Source organism: Ornithorhynchus anatinus, chromosome 8 (assembly GCF_004115215.2).
Source record: "Ornithorhynchus anatinus isolate Pmale09 chromosome 8, mOrnAna1.pri.v4, whole genome shotgun sequence".
Taxonomy (NCBI): domain Eukaryota; kingdom Metazoa; phylum Chordata; class Mammalia; order Monotremata; family Ornithorhynchidae; genus Ornithorhynchus; species Ornithorhynchus anatinus.
The window spans coordinates 33,919,566-33,942,655 of NC_041735.1; the positions used below are offsets into that span (position 1 = coordinate 33,919,566).

The 23,090-nt window shown below is 45.4% G+C and overlaps 1 protein-coding gene and 1 pseudogene across 1 annotated transcript; both read left to right on the plus strand.

Moving 5' to 3' along the window:
• Positions 8,988 to 9,928, plus strand: ORNANAV1R-PS3414 (vomeronasal 1 receptor ornAnaV1R-ps3414 pseudogene; annotated as a pseudogene).
• On the plus strand, positions 20,375 to 21,316 carry ORNANAV1R3227 (vomeronasal 1 receptor ornAnaV1R3227). Its single transcript, NM_001253619.2, has one exon. It carries the CDS (start codon positions 20,375 to 20,377, stop codon positions 21,314 to 21,316), a length of 942 nt encoding a protein of 313 aa, NP_001240548.2.
• The last annotated feature ends 1,774 nt before the right edge of the window (positions 21,317 to 23,090 follow it).

Consider the following 23,090-nt stretch of genomic DNA (forward strand, 5'->3'; position numbering starts at 1 on the left):
CCTAGAGTGAGAAGGTTTTGTTTTGTGCGGAGGTTGATAGGCAACCACTGGAGGCTTTTAAGAAGGGAATGTCTGTCATGCCCAGAGTGTTTCTGCAGGAAGATGAGCCGGGCAACAGAATGAAGAATAGACTGGAGCAGGGAGAGACAGGAGGAAAAGAGATCAGAAAGAAGGCTGACACAATAATCCAACCGGGATATTATGAGAGCCTGTACCAGTAAGATAGCCATTTGGGTGGAGAGGAAAGGGTGGGTCTTGGCAGTATTCTAAAGGTGAGACTGGCAGGTCTTGGTGATGGATTGGATGTGTCGGGTAAATGAGAGAGCTGAGTCAAGGATGACACAAAGGTTGGGAGCTTGAGAGACGGGAAGAATGGTCATACCATCCACAGTGATAGGGAAGTCAGGAAGAGGACAGGCCTTGGGAGGAAAGATAGTACCCTCATCACACCAAGGCAGATTTTCCATCCTTCCTTGTTCCCTCTACCCTCTAGCAGATTGGCTAGGTGTACTGAGAGAGTCACCTGCTACTGACTGTATCCTCAGTCACTTTCTCCATCATTTTGCTGCCCCCCACCTGTATGTCCAGAACAGGCCTCTCCCTTCCAGATTTGGGGATCCCTCAGCAGAGAAACAGCCCTTTTCCCAGGACACCCATGCCCCCCAGATTTTCAGAAAGTCTCTCCTATTTGCGGTTCAGACAAACACTCTCTCACTTCTCCCCATTCCTCTGCTAGTCCCAGAGCTGCAGGGTCACCTCTGCTTGGGCTGGCCACAGGTGAGGCAGGAAAAGAGGATAGGTTTTAGGGCCACTAGACGAGGCCTTTTCCTGAAATGAAGAGGTTACTGCTGCCTTTCTCTCTTCTCTCTCAACCCCTGATTCAAAGGCAAATTCTGTCCCCCAAACACTCTAACACAGACATGGATTCACCAATACACACATACACAGACAAATGATACCAACACACACACACACACACACACACACAAATATATAATCCTAGGCCCTCTTCTGTTCATATACACGCATGCCCTCGGTGAACTCATTCATGCTCACGGCTTGAACTATCATCTCTATGCAGATGACACACAGATCTAGATCTCTGCCCCGGCTCTCTCCCCCTCCCTTCAGGCTTGTATCTCCTCCTGCCTCCAAGACGTCTCTACCTGGATGTCTGCCCACCACCTAAAACTCAAAATGACCAAAACTGAGCTCCTCATCTTCTCTCCCAGGCCCTGTCTTCTTCCTGACTTCAGTATCACTGTGGATGGTACGACCATCCTTCCTGTCTCTCAGGCCCGCAACCATGGTGTCATCTTTGACTTGGCTCTCTCATTCACCCCACACATCCAATCTGTCACCAAAACCTGCTGGTCTCACCTTTATAATATCTCCAAGATCTGCCATTTCCTCTACACCCAAACGGCTATCTTACTGGTACAGGCTCTCATAATATCCCGGCTAGATTATTGTGTCAGCCTTCTCTCTGATCTCTCTTCCGCCTGTCTCTCCCCACTCCAGTCTATTCTTCACTCCCCTGCCTGGCTCATATTCCTGCAGAAACACTATGAGCATGTCACTCCCCTTCTTAAAAACCTCTAGTGGTTGCCTATCAACCTCTGCACAAAATAAAAATTTCTCACTCTAGGCTACAAGGCCCTCCATCACCTTACCCCCTCCTACCTCTCCTCCCTTCTCTCTTTCTACTCCCCACCCCGCACCCTCTGCTCCTCTGCCGCCCACCTCCTCACCGTCCCCCGTTCTCGCCTATCCCGCCATCGACCCCTGGCCCACGTCCTCCCGCTGTCCTGGAATGTCCTCCCTCCTCACCCCTGCCAAACTAACTCACTTCCCCTCTTCAAAGCCCTACTGAGAGCTCACCTCCTCCAAGAGGCTTTCCCAGACTGAGCTCACCCTTTTCCCTCTGCTCCCTCTGCTCCCCCTCTACCCCTCCTTCACCTCCCCTCAGATAAGCACTCTTTCCCCCCTTTCCCTCTGCTCCTCCCCCTCTCCCTTCCCCTCCCCTCAGCACTGGGCTCGTCCACTCAACTGTATATATTTTCATTACCCTCTTTATTTTGTCAAAGAGATGTACACCACCTTGATTCTATTCATTTGCTATTGTTTTAATGAGATGTTCATCCCCTTGATTCTATTTATTGCTATCGTTTTTGTCTGTCTCCCCCAATTAGACTGTAAACCCATCAAAGGGCAGGGTCTGTCTCTATCTGTTACCGATTTATACATTCCAAGTGCTTAGTACAGTACTCTGCATATAGTAAGTGCTCAATAAATACTATTGAATGAATGAATGACTCTAGCAAGACAATTACAATCTCATTTTACCTCCCACCAGAAACAATGTAGTCCAGCAACAATGCATTGGACTAAACTATTCCCAAATCTACATAAGAAAGATTTAACTCTTTATGTTCTTAACATTTGCATTTAGGCTTTGAATAGATTCAAACAATCATTCAGGCTCCTGGTTTATCTTAATCCACTTCTCCCTCTTTCCTTCCCCCCTCTTTACCCTGGGCTCCAGCAGGTGTGGGATATCTTCCCTAATTTTCCTTGAATCCAGTTCCTTCCAAGTCCTCATTGCCTTCATCTTCTGTTGAATCCTCAGTGAGTATGTTTTAAATGATTCTGATTCCTCCTGAAGATCTGCTCCTGCCTATTATAACTTTCTAGGAGTATGATGCCATCTCCCTAAAAACGACCTCCTCTCTACGTTTCATTCAACTCAAATTGGATTGATTTAACTTTAACAAATTGTTGGCAATCTGGTCTTACTACAGCCTGGTCATCCAGCTTCTGTTCATCATCTTCTAGCCCTCTGCTTTCATTTCCAGATATGTTGAAAGGCTGGTCCTGACTACTGGTGACACGTCAACTGCTTAAAGAGTGATTTGACAAATTAATATTGCCATGTGGTAGGCAGAATCAATCTTGGACATGAATATTCTTTTAATCCTTTTAATAATTTGTGGAAAACGTACTTATATTCACTCCCAAACTGTACCAGTAACCAAGTGACTAATTCGAAGACAGGATTTATTTTGTGACCAAACTCTCTTTTTGTTCTTTGATCTTGTATTGGTGCCGTCCTGCTTTTTGCTATGTAACGTTTTCTGTCTAGATTGATACTTACGATTTTACTTACTACTTGGACCATATTTAAGTTTTCACAAAATGCTCTTTAAATCGTGTTTTTTATATGAAATGGGAGTCTGTATGGCTTGTTTTCCTGACATGTCCTGGAATCTCATGATTGAGGAAATGATGAAACAGAAAACTTTCTGAAATCAGTTTTCTCTCTACTCGTAAGTCAGTACAGTGTGCTTTAGTGGAAAGAGCCCGGGCTGGGGAGTCAGAGGATATAGGTTCTAATCCTGGCTCCGCCAACCTTCCTGCTGTGGGACCTTGGGCAAGCCACTTAACTTCTCTGGGCCTGGGTTATCTCATCTGTAAAATAGGTATTAAAACTGTGAGCCCCACCTGGGACAACCTGATGAACTTGCATCTACTTCAGCGCATAAAATAGTGCTTGACACATAGTGAGTGCTTAACAAATACCATAGTTATTAATCATTATTACTAATAATGACATCCGATGATTGATGCCAGTTTGGGGTGAAATAATAGCGATTAATGTCCTTATGTTTGGGAAGTCCTCGTCTTTCTTCAGATGATGTCCCTGACTGCTTTTCCTGGACCAGGTGATCTGCCAGAACACACTCCTTATCTTGAAGCTTTCATATCCCATCTCAGGCTTAAGGCATCTCCGGTGATCAGAGGCAGAGTGTCCTATTGCATCAGTGATGTTCTGTAAAATCCTAGGAATGTTCAATCCTAACCATATGATTCCAAGGCAGATGAACGCCCAGTAGAGACAGCTACTCAGGCACAATTGGTAAAATCTGAAACAATTCTCTTCTGCTCATACTCCCTATCACACAATGACCCTTTTTGTAAAAGCGTAAACCCTAAGAATCCAAATACTAAAACTTTCCTGGGTCCCTTCAGGAAAAAGCACAATTTGCATTAAAACACAAATCCAAAATTTTCATTTGCCATTCATTTTTTTTTTTTGGTGTGCTTGGCAGTTAAGCACCCCACCATGTTATGCTTCACCCTTCTCCCAAATAAATCAATTGAAAATTAACTCTTAAGAGACATGTTGATGTCTAGGCTTTTATTGTAAGTTCACAGTACTCTTCCAACCACAGTGATCTGCATATAATGTCCTGTTGTAAGCTGTCAAGTGTTCTGGACCCATAGCGACTCCTCAGACACACCTCTCCCACAAAGCCCCACTCTCCGGCAATTCTGATAGGTATATCCATAGAGGTTTCTTGGTAAAAATATGGAGGTGGTTTACCATAGCCTTCTTACACGCAGTACACTAGAGTTTCTCTCCTCGATTCTCTCTCATGCAGCTGCTGCACAGCACAGGTGAATTTTGACTTGTAACAGACTGCCTTCCACTCACTAGTCACTGCCCAAGCTAGGAATAGAAAGGGTATGCCTCTGCTTGACTCTCCCTCACATAGTAGATAGTGGTAGAGTACTGGAAATTCTCCAGGTGTGATAATGATAACGATGGCATTTGTTAATCTCTTATTCTGTGCCAAGCATTGTTCTAACCGTGCAGTTGATCCAAGATAATGAGGTTATCCCGCTTGGGGGTCACAGTCTTATTGCTCATTTTACAGATGAAATAACTGAGTCAGAGAAGTTAAGTGACTTGATCAAGGTCAAACTGCAGACAAGCAGCAGAGCCAGGATCAGAACCCACGCCCTCTGACTCTCAATCCCGTGCTCCATCCCCTAAGCCACACTGCTTCTCTAATTCTGAGAGGGGCTGCATATACTATATACTCATTAATACCATCGATAGATTGATTTAATTGATCATGAGGTCTAAAAGAGAAGGTGCATTCTTCATGTAAACAATGTCTGAACTCTTGCTCAACTTCATCTTTCTCCACTGCACTCTGTCATACCTTTACATCATCCCATTTCTCTGTCTGTACTCCCCAGTGCAAATGTCCTCTTTAATTCCTTAAGTCGTTGGATTTCTAAATCAATCTATCTTCCCAAATTTCCTCCCATTATTCCACTCCCTCTCAAGATGTCTCCTTACTTCTAGCAAATGCACCGGTTAATACGTCTTTTTAAAGTAACTTTATCTTACAGAGAAGGCTGCCCTGCACCTCACACAAATTCCTTAGGGTCTCTTTTATTTTCTGCTGTGTCACCCCTCAGGTTGCCTCCTCGAATGAATTATAAAACCAATCACTCCATCCATCGTTGGTATTTATTGAGTGCTTATTTAGTGCAGGAAACTGTGTTAAGCACTGGGGGGAGGAGAATGCAAAAGTCTATTTTGAGAGAGTGAATATTGCCTCAGGGTCCAGAGGTCTGTGGACTGCTGGTAAATCAAGGGTCCATGTCCATGTGTCCACACAGAAACTCCTTGGCAGCTTAGTTTTGGCCAAGGTTGATTTGATAATGTTATTTAAGTGCTTAATGTGGGCCCAACACTGTAGTGAGTTCTGGAATAGATACAAGGTAATCAGGTGGGACACAGTCCAAGTCCCACGTGGGCCTCATGGTCTCAAACTCCATTTTGAACAGGACGTAACTGAGGCACAGTAAATTGAAGTGACTTTCCAAGGGTCACACAGCCAACAAGTGGTAGTGCTTGGATTAGGACCCAGGTCCTCAGATTCCCAAGCCTGTGCTTCTTCCACTTGGCCACAGTGCTTCTATCCTTATGGTCCCTCCCTAAGCTGGGAAATCATCATACTGTTCGCAGAGGTGGGATTGTTCTATGCCCTCAGCGGCTCTGGGTACAATGTCCCCTATTTTTCTGAGGACGCCATTGGACAGACTCCAGGAGTTTATCCCCCCCATTGAGCTAAGGTCTCGTAGAGGCCTCAGAACATCTTCGCTATGCCTTTCAATTGCCCTTTCTCTCCTTTGTCGTTTCCTGTAACTGTGGTGACCTCAACTCCCCGGCCGTGGTCAACTGACTCATGACTGCCCGATGGGCCTCCTTAAGCTCCTGGAGGCTCTAGCATCTTCCATTAAGGCAGAGATGTCCATCAATCATATTTACTGAGCATGTACTGTGTGCAGAATACTATACTAAGAACTTGGGAGAAAACAATACAACACTATGCCAGACACATTCCCTGCCCACAGTGAGCTTAGAGTCAAGAACCAGAGGCAGACATCAATATAAATTAATAGATTACATATTCATACTTGAGTGCTGTGGGTCTTGGAGTGGGGATGAACGAAGGGAGCAATTCAGGGCATGCAGAAGGGAGAGGAAGAAGAGGAAAGGAAGACTTAGCCAGGGAAGACCTCTTGGAGGAGATGTGCCTTCAACAAGGCATTGAAGGAGGGGAGAGTAATTGTCTGTTGGATTTTAGGATGGAGGGGGTTCCAGGCCACAGGAAGGACATGGGGGAGAGGTCTGTGGCAAGATAAATGAGACTGAGGTACAATGAGAAAGTTAGCATGAGAGGAGGGAAGTGTGGGGACTGTGTTGTACTAGGAGGGTAGCAAGGTGCAGTAGGAGGGGACAAGATGGTTGAGTTCTTCAAAGCCAATGGTGAGGAGTTTCTGCTTGGTGTGGAGGAGTGGGGAAACATTCTGAACGTTTTTGTAGAAAAATGATCTGGTCAGCAGAGTGAAGTTTGAACTGAAGAGGGGCGAGGAGACAAGAGTCTGGGATGTCAGCATAGAGACTGATGCAGTAATCAAGGCAGGATAGGATAAGCAGTTTAAAAAAAAGTTGGTATTTGTTAAGCGCTTACTATGTGCCGAGCACTGTTCTAAGCACTGGGGTAGACATAGGGGAATCAGGTTGTCCCACGTGGGGCTCACAGTCTTAATCCCCATTTTACAGATGAGGGAACTGAGGCACAGAGAAGTTAAGTGACTTGCCCACAGTCACACAGCCGACAAGTGGCAGAGCTGGGATTCGAACTCATGAGCCCTGACTCCAAAGCCCGTGCTCTTTCCACTGAGCCACACTGCTTCTCATGTTTTATTAACATGGTAGCAGTTTGGGTGGAAAGGAAAGGGCAGATTTTAGTGGGGTCGTGAAGGTGGAACTGACAGAACATATTCAAGGTGGAGTGAATACGTGGGTTAAATGAGAGGGAGGAGTTAAGGATAAGGCCCTGGTTACAAGCTTGTGAGACAGGAGTGGTGGTGGTGCTGTCTATGGTGATGGGAAAGTCAGAAGGAGGACAGGGTTTGAGTGGGAAGATGAGGAGGTATGTTGAGTGTGAGGTCTTGGGAGGACATCCAAGTAGAGATGTCTTGAAGGGAGATGAAGATACAAGACTGTAGAGAGGGAGAAAGATGGTGGCCGGAGATGTACATTTGATTCTCATCTGAATAGAGTTGAGAGTTGAAGCCATGGGAGCAAATGAGCTCTCCAAGGGAATGGGTGTAGTTGGAGAATAGTAGGTGACCCAGAACTGATCCTTGAGGGAAACCCACAGTAGGGGGTGGGAAGTAGAGGAAAGCCTGTGAAAGAGACTGAGAATGAATGGCCAGAATGTGGGGGAGAACTAGCTTGATGCACATGGCCTCCTTTTTCTCCAAGAGGAAACTTACCTCTTCCAGTACTGCTTTGAATAGAATGGCCCCTTTTTTTCCTTGCTGATATTATTACCTAGAGAGCAAACTTCCTCTATAAAATGAGTAAGTGCCCCCGACAGGGCACCCAATGACCACTTTTGGCCCTCCTTTTGGAGTCCCTTTAGGTCCTAGGTTGACATCTTGTCTGATCTCCTGGGGTGCCTTGGTTCCTTGAAGGGCCCACCCCAATTTTGAATATATTTGACAATAAACTCACTTCTGAAGACCCAGGCATGCAGGGCTGGTGGTCAGTCTGGGGTCTTGCTCATCCTCACCAGGTGATCAGTTCAGGACCTGGATCTTACTTTTCAAGATCATGCTCATAGAGCCATGATTTGACCCTCCCACAGAACAGGAAGGGGTGTCCGTGGTTCCAGCAAGCGGAACTTTTTTTCTTGTTGGAGTAGTCCAACAGGCTGCCTGTCCCGGGACAGAGTTCGTCACTATACCCCATCACTTCTTCTTCTCCTCAGGTTACTCCATCAGGGTAGCAGCCTTATCTGGATTTGGTTAGTTGTGTCTCCTCAATCTCTCTTCCTAGTTTAATTCACCCTTGTCTCTCATCTGGTCTCTCTTGTCTCTTCTCCAGTCCTTCCAGGACACAGTAAGTGCTCAGTAAATACAACTGAATGATTGAATGAAAGGGTGGGTTCCTTTCCACAGTGATTTGGTTGTCAAGTAGGCAGAAGCAGTATGCTATAATATATATAAGAACCCTTCACTATCAACATTTCAGTCTCAACAGCATTATTCATTGAATGCTTATTGTGTGCAAAATACTGTGTTAAATGCTGGGGGAAAAGGTCATGAATGATATAGATATAGGAGCAGGGCAGCCTCCAGTGACCATGGGTGAGTCAAGCTATAACCACAGGATGACTGCTCCTTAAGTAGAACAGGGGCCTGGGCGGGCCATGGGTGAGAGATGGGAGTAGATTCTCTCCAAGATCTTGGTTCCCAGAGATCGGGTTGTTCTTTGTAAGGTTTTGGCTCAAAATACCCCTGGCCATTGGCTGCAGCTTCTTGCTAAGGGTCATTGCATCCTACACATGTGCTGGAATCCTTTGAATTGACCATTCAGTCTGCAGGTGTCAGGTAAGCAGTGGGGATAATATGCTGAGAAGTTCAAAAATCTTTTGAAACCTGGGGTTGATCAAAATGGATTGTGGAAACTTGATCATTCCCTACCAATCTGACTGACATATTCACTTCATTTTGAATCCTTTGCAAGTTTTCTTTTCATCTCCAGGCACTAATTTACATGTCTCTGGTCCATCCTGATTTCTCCAGTGGTCCTGTAGAAATTTATTTCCGAGGTGATGGCTGTTGATGTGGCTCAGGGAGTCAGTTTCCTCTACCAGACTGGACTAGGTATCCTGGGGAACTCTCTCCTCATCACACTCTACCTCACTTCATTCCGCCTGATTTCCAAACTGAAGCCCTCAGACCTGACCATCATCCACCTGGCCCTGGTCGACACCGTAATGCTTCTTACAAGGTGGATCGTCATGGCATCAGGGATGTTGGGGCTGCAGCTTGTCCAGAATGATGCTGAGTGGAAGCTCTTCACCTATCTCTAAGGCATTACCCGGGCCCTCTCCATCTGCACCACCTCCTTCCTGAGCATGGTCCAGGCTATCACCATCAGTCCTAGCACCTCCTATCTGTTCCAGCTCAAGGTTCAGATCCCAAATGCCATTGCCCGGTCTTAGCCATCTTGTGGATTCCCAACTTGCTGATAAGCACCAACCTTCTGTTCTAAATGTTTGCCTCTTCCAATACAACCAACAAGGGTACCAACTGTTATTTGGTGCCTATAAACACACTCCTCCAGGGGTTGATTCTCAACTTCATGGCCCTCTGCGACATCATCTCCTTGGGGCTCATGAGCTGCTGCAGTGGGTACATGGTCCTTCTTCTGCACCGACATGGACAACAGGTCCAGCGTCTTCACAGCCCCAGCCAAGCCCCCAAACCCTCGCCAGAGAGACGAGCCACCCAGACCATTGTGCTGCTGGTGAGCTGCTTTGTAGTCTTCTATTTTGGAGACTTTGTCTTTTCCATGTTTCTAGGGACATCCTTGAAGAATAATGCTGCCCTCTCTAATGCAGCCATGTTTGTGGCCAGTGGTTATGCCACTATCAGTCCCTTTGTGTTGCTCACCTGTGATGGAAGGGTCATTAAGTTCCTAGCTGATTTTCTGGGGAATAGAACCCTCATATCCCATCAGACTACAGTGCTAACTGCCAACCCTCTTTGATATGGAAATCCAAGTGCACTCTTTGATATGGAAATCCAAGTGGAGTCAAGCTAGGCACTCTGCCTAGATCTCATCTCTCTCTCTGCCAGTCTTTCAATCGGGTTCTGACACTGGCCTGGAAAGCCCTCCATTTTTGATCTGACAGACAGTTACTCTCTCCACCATCGAAGCTTTATTGAAGGCCCATCTCCTCCAAAAGGCCTTCCCTGTCTAAGCCCTCTTTTTTTCTTCTCCCACTGTCTTCTCCATCACCCTTTAATTTAGAGTTATTCCTTTTTTTGACCGCTCCCTCAAAACACAGCACTTTTGTACATACCTGAAATTCATTTATTTATATTAGTGACTATCGGTCTCACCCTGTAGACTGTAAGCTCATTGTGGGCAGGGAATGTGCCTACCAACTCTGTGTATTGTTGTCTCCAAAGAGTTTAATACAGTGCTCCACACATAGGAAGCTTTCACTAAATTCAGACGATTGATTGTTACACTGATTCTGAATTCAGTCTTGTTTACTGCAGAACAACCGAACACCAGGAGGAGGTGGTGGAAGGAGGAGGCTGGGTGGCAAGGTGACTTGGCATGGCCTAGGTGGTGAAAGTGGCTCAGTGCTAACCTCATCAAAGTGGATCTTAAGACCAAGGAAGACAAGAAGAAGGGGCTGTCAAGATGGAGCCAGATAGAACCTGACTGGGGGTGTATCACCAAGTAGTATGTTAAATACTGAGATATATGCAAGATACTCACATCTGACACAGTCCCTGTCCCACATGGAGATCACAGTATAAGGGATAGAGAGAACAGAAAGCTCACCCCCATTTCATAGTCCTTTTCCCTATTAAATCAAATGGGAATAATGTTTCAACCAAGAATTAAACAGGTGCAAAAGGTGTCGGGGTGTCCTGAGTAATTCTTGTATTTTTGTACTTCTCTCGTTACTTTCATGGTTTTTAACCTAGTGAGCAAGGGAATGAACAAGGTAAAATGAACAGGGAGGGGCAGATGGACAGACAGTAGACACCAAAAAATACCTTCTAGACTGTGAGCTCCTTATGGGCAGGAAATTTATCTACCAAGCTTATTGTACTGGACTCTTCCAAGCACTCAAAACAGCCATGCCATGTCTTTGCTGGCCAAGACTAGTTTAATGAAAAAAATACAGGAGAATGTAATCTCAGCTGGCTTTCTTATTCAGAGGAGAGAAAATTAGGTCACCACAGACCCAATTCATGATGACCGTTTGGAGAGCCAGCCTAGTGATAGTGTTGCCTATCAACCATCGCATGAAGCAAAAACTCCTCACTCTTGGCTTCAAAGCTCTCCGTCCCCTTGTCCCCTCCTACCTCACCTCCTTCCCTCTTCCTACAGCCCACCTGGCACACTCGACTCCACTGGGGCCGCTAAACCCCTCACTTGGCCTCGTTCTCGCCATCCTGCTGTCGACCCCTGACCCATGTCCTATCACTGATCCAGAACGCCCTCTCTTCTCACATCCGCCAAATTAACTCTCTTCCTCTCTTCAAAGCCCACCTCCTCTAAGGGGCCTTCCCAAATTGAACCAATCCTTTACATCTGCCCCTTATCCCCTCCCCATTTGCCCTACCTCTACTCTACTCCCTCCTCCTCCACACAGCACTCGTGTATATTTGTACATATTATTTATTACTCTATTCATTTTATTAATGATATGCATATATCAAGTATTCTATCTATTTTGCTGGTATTGTTGCTTGACTACTTGTTTTTTTTTTGCTTTATGTCCCACCCTTTTAGACTGTGAGCCCCTTGAAGGGCAGGGATTGTCTCTATCTCTTGCTGAATTGTAAATTCCAAGTGCTTAGTACTGTGCTCTGCACACAGTAAGCACTCAATAAATGATTGAATGAATGAATAAAAATATTATAGTTTGATGGCTTTGGTGTTTGTGATCACTTATTGACACAAAAAAAATAGTGTTTGTTTAGTGCTTTCCATGTGCCAGGCACTGTACTAAGCAGTGGGGCTCATATAAAAACATCCAGTTGGGTAGAGTCCATGTAACCCATGGGGCTTACAGCTCTAACCCCTATTTTACAGCTGAGAAAGCTGAGGTCCAGAGAAGTTAAGTGATTTGCCCAAGGTCACTCTGCCAACCAGTGGTAGGGCCATGATTAGAACTGAGAACCTCTATTCCCAGGCCTGGGATCTTTCCATTAGGCCAGACTGCTTCCCAGTGTTGATTTTGAATATCGTTCAGGGATTATAATAACAGAATTGCTCAAGGAGTCGGATGAGTCATTTATGGAAGGACCATGTCCCACGACCATAGGAAAGTTTGGACTCAGCTACTCTTCTGTGGATCTTCAGTTGGGCTAGAACTGTATTACTTCATGTTCCTCTACCTCATTCCTCATTATCTCTCGATCGAATAAGAATGTATTCTCTCTCTTTTTAAATCTCCATAAATGCCCCCACACACAAATACATGTATCTCTCTTCAATAGGGATATACTGTTACATGCATGTTTAAATACATGTTCATTTATCTCTATCCTTTTGAGATATTTATAGGTAAGTATAAATCAATCAGTGCATTAATAATGTTAGTATAATAGTTGTGTTTATCTGCGTAGTGAGGAAATAGAGAATCAGTGTCTCAGATCTGCTGTGCTAACTGATTGCAAGTTCCACAATCAGTTAATCAACCCATCAGTGGTACTTACTGAATGCTTAATATAGGTATAGGGGAATTCCCTAGTGGAAAGAGAATCAGGCTTGGGAGTCAGAGGAGCCGAGTTCTCATCCTGCCCCAGCCATTTTCCTGCTGTATGACCTTGGACAAGTCACTAAACTTCTATATGCCTCACTTTCCACGTCTATAAAATGAGGATTCAATAGCTGCCTTCCCTCTTAGAATGCGAGCCCCACATGGGTTATGGGATATTTCTGAACTTGTATCCACCCCAACACTCAATGCGGTGCCTGGGACTTAGAAAGAGTATAATAGATGTCACAGTAATTAACATTACTTATAATACTGTTATAATTATAATGTTCATTATTATTATGATTTGGTTCAGAAAGCCTGAAGAGTTGTGGCCCAGCTGGATCAGACTGATTGCTATGATGCACCGACAAAGGTGGTTTCAGGACACTGGGGACTCCCCATCTCCTGCTCATTCCTGACAGTGTCAGGATCCTGCTAGTGAAAAGAAAATCACTGGCCTGGAGGGAGACAAGCACATGGAACCCTTCCCCATAAAAATGCACCTTGCCAAAACCCAAAGCCGAGAGACGCTTTGTTCTGGAATCAAATGGCAGCACGGTGAGTTTCTCCTTCTTCCTGACTCGATGGTCGGGAAAGGGCAGGACACCATCCTTTTTTTGTGAGCCAAAAGGATCATGTAAATCTGGACCAGGAAAAGGCTGGTCAACAAAATTATGACTGTTAGAAATGGCCGTTCCCCCAAACCCTGACAATGACACTACCCCGGCACCCTCGCCAGACCAAGGCACATTTCCCATCTTTCTTTCATCCCTCTACCCTCTGGAAGATGGGCTGACTGTACTGAGAGAGCTGCCTGCTTCTGACTGTATCCTCAGTCACTTTCTCCATCATTTTCCTGCCTCGAGCTGTGTATCTGGTACAGGTTTCTCCCTCCCAAATTTGGGAACCTCTCAGCAGAGAGACAGCCCTTTTCCCAGGAAACCCATGCCCCCAAGATTTCCAGAAAGTCACTCCTATTTGCAGAGAGAGACAAACACTCTCTCACTTCTCCCCATGCCTCTGCTAGTCACAGAGCTGCAGGGCCACCTCTGCTGGGGCTAGCCAGAGGCTAGTCAGGGGAACAGGATAGGTTTTAGGGTCACTAGACTAGGTCTTTTCCTGAAATGAAGAAGTTACCCCTGCCTTTCTCTCTTCTCTTCTGACCCCGGATTTAAAGGCAAACTCTGTCCCCCAAACACTCTAACACAGACATGGATTCACCAACACCCACACACAGACACACAAATGAAACCAACATACACACACACACACACAGACACACAAATATAACCCTAGGACTCTGGCAAGACAATTACAGTCTCATTTTACCTCCCACCAGAAACAATACAGTCCCTCAACATTTCACTGGACTAAACAATTCCCAAATCTCCATAGGAATGATTTAATTCTTTATGTTCTTAACACTTGCATTTAGGCTTTAAATAGATTCTAACAAACATTCAGGCTGTTGTTTTATCTTAATCTACTTCTCCCTCTTTCTTTCCCCGTCTTTACCCTGGGCTCCAGCAGGATATCTTCACTAATTTTCCTTGAATCCAGTTCCTTCCAAGTCCTCATTGCCTACATCTTCTGTGGAATCCTTAGTGAGTATCAGCTTTAAACGATTCTGATTCCTTCCATAGATCTGCTCTTGCATATTATAACTTCCTAGGGGCATGATGCTATCTCCCTAAAAAAGACCTCCTCTCTACTTTTCACTGAACTCCAATTAGGTTAATTCAACTTTAACAAATTGTTGGCAATCTGGTCTTACCACAGCCTAGTCATCCTGCCTCTGTTCTTCATCATCTTCTAGCCCTCTGGTTTCATTTCCAGATTCGCTGAAAGGCTGGTCCTGACTATTGGTGACACTTCAACTGCTTAAAGACTGATTTCAGAAATTAATGCTGCCATGTGGTAGGCAGACTCAGTCTTGGATGTGAGTATTCTTTTTATCCTTTCATTAATTTGTGGAAAACATACTTCTATTCACTACCAAACTGTACCAGTAACTAAATGACTAATTCAAAGACAGGATTTACTTTGTGACTGAACTCTCTTTTTGTTCTTTGATCTTGTATTGGTGCCATCCTGCTTTGCTATTTGACTTTATTCTGCCTGGATTGGTACTTATGATTTTACTTACTACTTGGACCATCTTTAAGCTTTCAAAAAATGCTCTTTATAACGTGTTTCATATATAAAATGGAAGTCTGTATGGCTTGTTTTGCTGGTATGTCCTGGGATCTCGTGATTGAGGAAATGATGAGACAGAAAACTTTCTAAAATTAGTTCTCTCTCTACTCGTAAGTCAGTACAGTGTGCTTTAGTAGAAAAAGCCCGGACCTGGGAGTCAGAGGACATAATTTCCAATCCTGGATCAGCCACCTTGCCTGCTGTGTGACCTTGGGCAAGCCACATAACTTCTCTGGGCCTGGGTTACCTCATCTGTAAAATAGGTAATAAAACGGTGAGCCCCCCTTGGAACAAGCTGATGAGCTTGTATCTACTTCAGTGCATAAAATAGTGCTTGGCACATAGTGAGTGCTTAGCAAATACCATAATTATTCGTTATTATTATTACTAGATAGAAAATGGCATCCAATGATTGATGCCAGTTTGGGGTGAAATAATAACGATTCATTTCCTTGTGGTTAGGAAGTCCTCATCTTTCTTCAGATGAGGTCCCTGCCTGTTTTTCCTGGACCAGGTGATCTGCCAGAGCACACCCCTTCCTTATCTTGATGCTTTCATATCTCAGCTCAGGCTTAAGGCATCTCCAATAATCAGAGGCAGAGTGTCCCATTGCATCAATGATGTCCTGTAAAATCCTAGGAAGGTTCTATCATAACCAAACTATTGCCAGGCAGATGAACACACAGTAGAGTCAGCTACTTAGACACAATTGGTAAAATCTGAAACATTTATCTTCTGATGATACTTTCTATCACAAAATGACCCTTCTTGTAAATGCCTAAATCCTGAGAATCCAAGCACTAAAACTTTCCTGAGTCCCTTCAGAAGAAAACACAATTTTCATTAAAACAGAAATCCATAATTTTCTTTGCCATTCATTTTTTTTTTGGAGTGCTTGACAATTAAGCACCCCACCATGTTATGCTGCACCTTTCTCCGAAATAAATCAATTGAAAATTAACTCTTAAGAGACATGACAACGTTTAGGCTTTTATTGTAAGTTCACAGTACTCTTCCAAGCACAGTGATGTGCATATAAAGTCTTGTCCTATGCTGTCAAGTCTTCTGGACACATAGCAACTCCACAGACATGCCTCTCCCAGAGAGCCCCACTCTCCATCGGCCATTCTGGAAAGTGTTTCCATAGAGGCTTCTTGGTAAAAATATGAAGGTGGTTTACCATAGCCTTCTTACCCGCAGTACACTAGAGTTTCTGCCCTCGAATCTCTCTCATGCAGCTGCTGCTCAGCACAGGTGAATTTCGACTTGTAACAGATTGTCTTCCACTCTCTAGCCACTGCCCAAGCTAGGAATAGGAAGGGCTTGCCTCTGCTTGACTCTCCATCACGTAGCAGATACTGGTAGAGTACTGGAAATTCTCCAGGTGTGATAATAATAACAATGGCATTTGTTAAGCTCTTGCTATGTGCCAAGCATTATTCTAACATGCAGTAGGTCCAAGATAATGAGGTTATCCCACTTGGAGGTCACAGTCTTATTGTTCATTTTAGTGATGAGATAACTGAGGTACAGAAGTTAAATGACTTGCCCAAGGTCAAACAGCAGACAAACGGCAGAGCCGGGATCAGAACCCTCGCCCTCGACTTCCAAGCCCATGCTCTTTCTCTTAAGCCACACTGCTTCTCTAATCATGAGAGAGGCTGCATATAATATATACTCATAAATACCATTGATAGATTGATTTAATTGATTATGAGGTCTAAAAGAGAAGGTGCATTCGTCATGGAAATAATGTCTGAACTCTTGTTCAATTTCATCTATTTCCACTGCACTCTATCACACCTTTATGTCATCCCATTTCTCTGTCCGTACTCCCCAGTACAAATGTCCCCTCTAATTCCTGAAGTGGATGGATTTCTAAATCAATCCATCTCCCCAAATTTCCTCCCATTATTCCACTGCTTCTCAAGATGTCTCCTTACTTCTAGCAAATGCACCGATTAATATGTCTTTTTAAAGTAACTTTATCTTACAGAGTAGGCTGCCCTGCACCTCCCACAAATTCCTCAGGGTTTCTTTTATTTCCTGCTTGTGCCACCCCTCAGGTTGCCTTCTCGAGTGAATGGTAAAACCAATCGATCCATCCATCAGTGGTATTTATTGAGTGCTTATTTAGTGCAGGGAACTGTATTAAGCACTGGGGAGAGGAGAATGCAAAAGTCTAGTGTGAGAGCGTAAATACTGGCCCAGGGTCCAGAGGTCTGTGGCCTGCTGGGAAATCAAGGGTCCGTGTCCACGTGTCCACACAGAAACTCCCTGGCAGTTTAGTTTTGGCCGAGGTTAATTTGATAATGTTATTTAAGTGCTTAATGTGGGCCCAACACTTCACTAAATTCTGGAATAGATACCAGGTAATCAGGTGGGACACAGTCCAAGTCCCACGTGGGCCTCACAGTCTCAAACTCCATTTTAAACATGACATAACTGAGGCAAAGAAAATTGAAGTGACTTTCCAAGGGTCACACAGCCAACAAGTGGTTGTGCTTAGATTAGAACCCAGGTCCTCAGATTCCCAAGCCTGCACTTCTTCTACTTGGCCACACTGCTTCTATCCTTATGGTCCCTCCTTAGGTTGGGGAAATCACCATAATGTTCACAGGTGTGGGATCGTTCTATGCCCTCAGTGGCTCTGCGTTCAATTTCCCCTATTTGTCTGAGAATACCATGGGACAGACTCCAGGAGTTCATCCCCCCATTGAGCTAAGGTCTCGTAGAGGCCTCAGAACGTCTTCACTATGCCTTTCAATTGCCCTTTCTCTCCTTTGTATTTTCCTGTAACTGTGGTGACCTCAGCTCCACAGCGGTGGTCAACTGACTCATGAATGCCTGATTGGTCTCCTTAACCACCTGGAGGCTCTATCCTATTCCATTAAGTCTGTGATGTCAGTCATATTTACTGAGCATGTACTTTGTGCAGAACACTATACTAAGCACTTGGGAGAGAACAGTAGAACACTATGCCAGAAACATTCCCTGCCCACAGTGAGCTTAGAGTCAAGAGCCAGAGACAGAAATCAATATAAAGAAATAAACTACTTATACATACTTGAGTGCTGAGGGGCTTGGAGGGGGGATGAATGAAGGGAGCAATTCAGGGCATGCAGAAGGGAAAGGAAGAAGAGGAAAGGAGGACTTAGCCAGGGAAGACCTCTTGGAGGAGATGTGCCTTCAACAAGGCGTTGAAGTCGGGGAGAGTAATTGTCTGTTGGATTTTAGGATGGAGGGGGTCCCAGGCCACAGGAAGGACGTGGGGGGGAAGTCTGTGGCACGACAGATGAGACTGAGGTACGATGAGAAAGTTAGCATTAGAGGAGGGAGGTGTGTGGGCTGTGTTGTACTAGGAGGGTAGCAAGGTGTAGTAGGAGGGGGCAAGATGATTGAGTGCTTCAAAGCCAATGGTGAGGAGTTTCAGCTTGGTGTGGAGGAGTGGGGAAACGTCCTGAACGTTTTTGTAGAAAATAATCTGGTCAGTAGAGTGAAGTTAGGAGTGAAGAGGGGAGAGGAGACAAGAGTCTGGGATGTCAGCAAAGAGACTGATGCAGTAATCAAGGCAGGATAGGATAAGCAGTTGTAGGAACATGGAAGCAGTTTGGGTGGAGAGGAAAGGGCAGATTTTAGCAGTGTCATGAAGGTGGAACTGACAGAACATTGTGCTGGATTGAATATGTGGGATAAATGAGAGGGAAGATTAAAGGATAAGGCCCAGGTTATGGGCTTGTGAGACAGGAATGGTGGTGGTACTCTCTATGGTGATAGGAAAGTCAGAAGGAGGACAGGGTTTGAGTGGGAAGATGAGGAGGTCTGTTTTGGGCATGTTGAGTGTGAGTTCACAGGCGGACATCCAAGTAGAGATGTCTTGAAGGCAGATGGAGATGCGAGACTTTAGAAAGGGAGAGAGGTGGGGGACGGAGATGTAGATTTGATTCTCATCTGAATAGAGTTGATAGTTGTAGCCATGGGAGCAAATGAGTTCTCCAAGGGCTGGGTGTAGTTGGAGAATAGAAGGTGACCGAGAAGTGAACGTTGAGGGAAACCCACAGTAAGGTGTGGCCAGTAGAGGAAAAGCCTGTGAAAGAGACAGAGAATCAATGGCCAGAAATATGGGGGAGAAGTAGGTTGATGCACATGGCCTCCTTTTTCTCCAAGAGGACACATCACTTCCAGGACTGCTTGGAATAGAATGGCCCCTTTTTTTCCTTGCAGACCTTATTACCTGGAGTGCAAACTTCTTCTACAAAGTAAGTGCCCCCGATAGGACATACAAAGACCACTGTTGGCCCTCCTTATGGAGTCCCTTTAGGTCCTAGATTGACATATTGTCTGACCTCCAGGGGTGCCTTGAGTCCTTGAAGGGCTCACCCCAATTTGGAATATATTTGACAGTAAACTCACTTCTGAAGACCTAGGCCTGCAGGGCTGGTGATCAGCCTGGGGCCTTGCTCATCCTCATCAGGTGATCGATTCAGGACCCTGGTCTTACTTTTCAAGATCGTGCTCACAGAGCCATGATTTTACCCTCCTGTAGAATAGGAAGGGGAGTCCGTGGTTCCAGCAAGCTGGACTTTATTGCCTGATGGAGTAGTCCAGCAGGTTGCCTGTCCTGGGACACAGTTCGGCACTATACCCCCCATCACTTCTCCCTGTCCTCAGGCTACTCCATCAAGGTAGCAGCCTTATTTGGATTTGCCTAATTGTGTCTCTTCAATCTCTCTTCCTAGTTTACTTCACCCTTGTCTCTCATCTGGTCTCTCTTGTCTCTTCTCCAGTCCTTCCAGGACACAGTAAGTGCTCAATAAATATGATTGAATGATAGGGTGGGCTCCTTTCCACAATGATTTGGTGATCACGTAGGCAGAAACAGTATGCTATAAAATACAATAGAATGCTTTCACTGTAAACATTTCAGTCTCAACAGCATTAATCATTGAATGCTTATTATGTGCAAAATACTGTGCTAAATGCTGGGAGGAAAGTTCATGAACGATATAGATGAAGGAGCAGGGCAGCCTCCAGTGAGCATAGATAAGTCAAGCTGTGCCCACTGTACGACTACTCCCCAACTGGAAGAGGGGCCTGGGCGGGCCATGGGAGAGAGTGGAGAGTAGATTCTCTCCAAGATGTTGGCTCCCAGAGATCGGGTGGTTCACTCTGGGACTTTGGCTCAAAATACCCCTGGCCATTGGCTGCAGCTGCTTGTTAAGGGTCATTGTGTCCTATACATGTGCTGGAATTCCTTGAATTGACCATTCAGTCTGTAGGTGTCAGGTAAGCAGTGGGCATAATATGCTGAGAAGTTCAAAAGACTTTTGAAACCTGGGTTGAGCAAAATGGATTGTGGAAACTTGACCATTCCCTACCAATCTGACTGACATACTTCATTTTGGATCCTTTGCAAGTTGTCTTTTCATCTATAGGATCTAATTCTCATGTTTCTGGTCCATCCTGATTTCTCCAGTGTGGTCCTGTAGAAATTTGTTTCCGAAGTGATGGCTGTTGATGTGGCTCAGGGAGTCAGTTTCCTCTACCAGACTGGACTAGGTATCCTGGGGAACTCTCTCCTCATCACACTCTACCTCACTTCGTTCCTCCTGGGTTCCAAACTGAAGCCCACAGACCTGACCATCATCCACCTGGCCCTGGTCCACACCGTGATGCTTCTTACAAGGTGGATCGTCATGGCATCAGGGATGTTGGGGCTGCAGCTTGTCCAGAATGATGCTGAGTGTAAGCTCTTCATCTATGTCTACCGCATCACCAGAGCCCTCTCCATCTGCACCACCTCCTTCCTGAGCGTGGTCCAGGCCATCACCATCAGTCCTAGCACTTCCTATCTGTTCCAGCTCAAGGTTCAGATCCCAAAAGCCATCTGCCCTGTTTTAGCCATTTTGTGGATTCCCAACTCGCTGATAAGCACCAACCTTCTGTTCCAAATATTTGCCTCTTCCAATACAACCAACATGGATACCAACTGTTATTTGGTGCCTATAAACACACTCCTCCAGGGGTTGATTCTCACCTTCATGGCTCTCCGCGACATTCTCTCCCTGGGGCTCATGAGCTGCTGCAGTGGGTACATGGTCCTTCTCCTGCACCGACATAAGCACCAGGTCCAGCATCTTCACAACCCCAGCCAAACCCCCAAAACATCACCAGAGAGACGAGCCACCCAGACCATTGTGCTGCTGGTGAGCTGCTTTGTAGTCTTCTATTTTGGAGACTTTGTCTTTTCCATGTTTCTAGGGACATCCTTGAAGAATAATGCTGCCCTCTCTAATGCAGCCATGTTTGTGGCCAGTGGTTATGCCACTATCAGCCCCTTTGTGTTGCTCACCTGTGATGGAAGGGTCATTAAGTTCCTAGCTGATTTTCTGGGGAATAGAACCCTCAAATCCCATCAGACTACAGTGCTAACTGCCAGCCCTCTTTGATATGGAAATCCAAGTGGAGTCAAGCTAGGCACTCTGCCTAGATCTCATCTCTCTCTCTGCCAATCTCTCAATCGGGTCCTGACACTGGCCTGGAAAGCCCTCCATTTCTGATGTGACAGACAGTTACTCTCTCCACCATCGAAGCTTTACTGAAGGCCCAACTCGTCCAAGATGCCTTCCTTGTCTCAGCCCTCCTTTCTTCTTCTCCCACTGCCTTCTGCATCACCCTTGAATTTAGAGTTATTCCTTTTTTTGACCACTCCCTCAAAACACAGTATTTGTGTACATACCTGCCATTCATTTATTCATATTAGTGACTGTCGGTCTCATCCTGTAGACTGTAAGCTCATCGTGGGCAGGGAATGTGCCTACCAACTCTGTGTATTGTTTTCTCCAAAGAGTTTAATACAGTACTCCCCACATAGGAAGCTTTCAATTCATTCAAACGATTGATTGTTACACTGATTTTGAATTCAGTCTGGTTTACTGCAGAACAACCGAACACCAGGAAGAGGTGGTGGAAGGAGGAGGCTGGGTGGCAAGGTGACTTGGAATAGCATAGGTGATGGGAGTGGCTCAGTGCTAACCTCATCAAAGTGGAACTTAAGACCAAGGAAGACAAGAAGAAGGGGCTGTCAAGACGGAGCCAGACAGAACCTGACTGGGGGTGTAGAACTTAGTATCGCCAAGTACTATGTTAAATACTGAGATAAATGCAAGATACTCACATCTGACACAATCTCTGTCCCACATGGAGATCACAGTATAAGGGATGGAGAGAATAGAAAGCTCACCCCCATTTCATAGTCCTTTTCCCCATTAAATCAAATGGGAATACCATCTCAACCAAGAATTTAACAGGCCTAAAAGGTGTCGGAGTGTCCTGAGTAATTCTTATATTTTTGTATTTCTCTCGCTACTTTCATGGTTTTTAACCTAGTAAGCAAGGGAATGAACAAGGTAAAGACATGTGACTGGGACAGGGAGGGGCAGATGGACAGACAGTAGACACCAAAAAATACCTTCTAGACTGTGAGCTCCTTATGGGCAGGAAATGTATCTACCAACTTTATTGTACCGGACTCTCTCAAGCGCTCAAAACAGCCATGCCATGTCTTTGCTGGGCAAGACAAGTTAAATGAAGAAAATACAGGAGAGATGTAATTTCAACTGATTCTGTTATTCAGAGGAGAGAAAATTAGGTCCCCACAGACCCAATTCATGATGACTGTTGGGAGAGCCAGCCTAGTGATCTTGGAGTGCTGGAATGAACTCAGCATGTTTAAGACTGAGCTCTTTATCTTCCCTCCCAAACCCTGTCCTCTACCTGACTTGCATGTCACCCTCCTCCTCATAAATCTCCAGTGGTTGCCTATCAACCATCGCATGAAGCAAAAATTCCTCACTCTTGGCTTCAAAGCTCTCTGTCCCCTTGTCCCCTCCTACCTCACCTCCCTTCCCTCTTCCTACAGCCCACCTGGTACACTCAACTCCACTGGGGCGGCTAACCCCCTCACTCGGCCTCGTTTTTGCCCATCCCCCCGTCGACCCCTGGTCCACGTCCTGCCACTGACCCAGAACGCCCTCCCTTCTCAAATTCACCCAATTAACTCTCTTTTCCTCTTCAAAGCCCTACTGAAAGCCCACCTCCTCCAGAGGGCCTTCCCAGATTGAACCCTCCCTTTACGTCTGCCCCTTCTCCCCTCGCCATTCCCCCTACCTCTACTCTACTCCTTCCTCCTCCACACAGCACTCGTATATATTTGTGCATATT

Coding starts and splice junctions, on each gene's coding strand:
- ORNANAV1R3227 (NM_001253619.2), top strand. CDS start 20,375: ATGGCTGTTGATGTGGCTCAGGGAGTCAGTTTCCTCTACCAGACTGGA.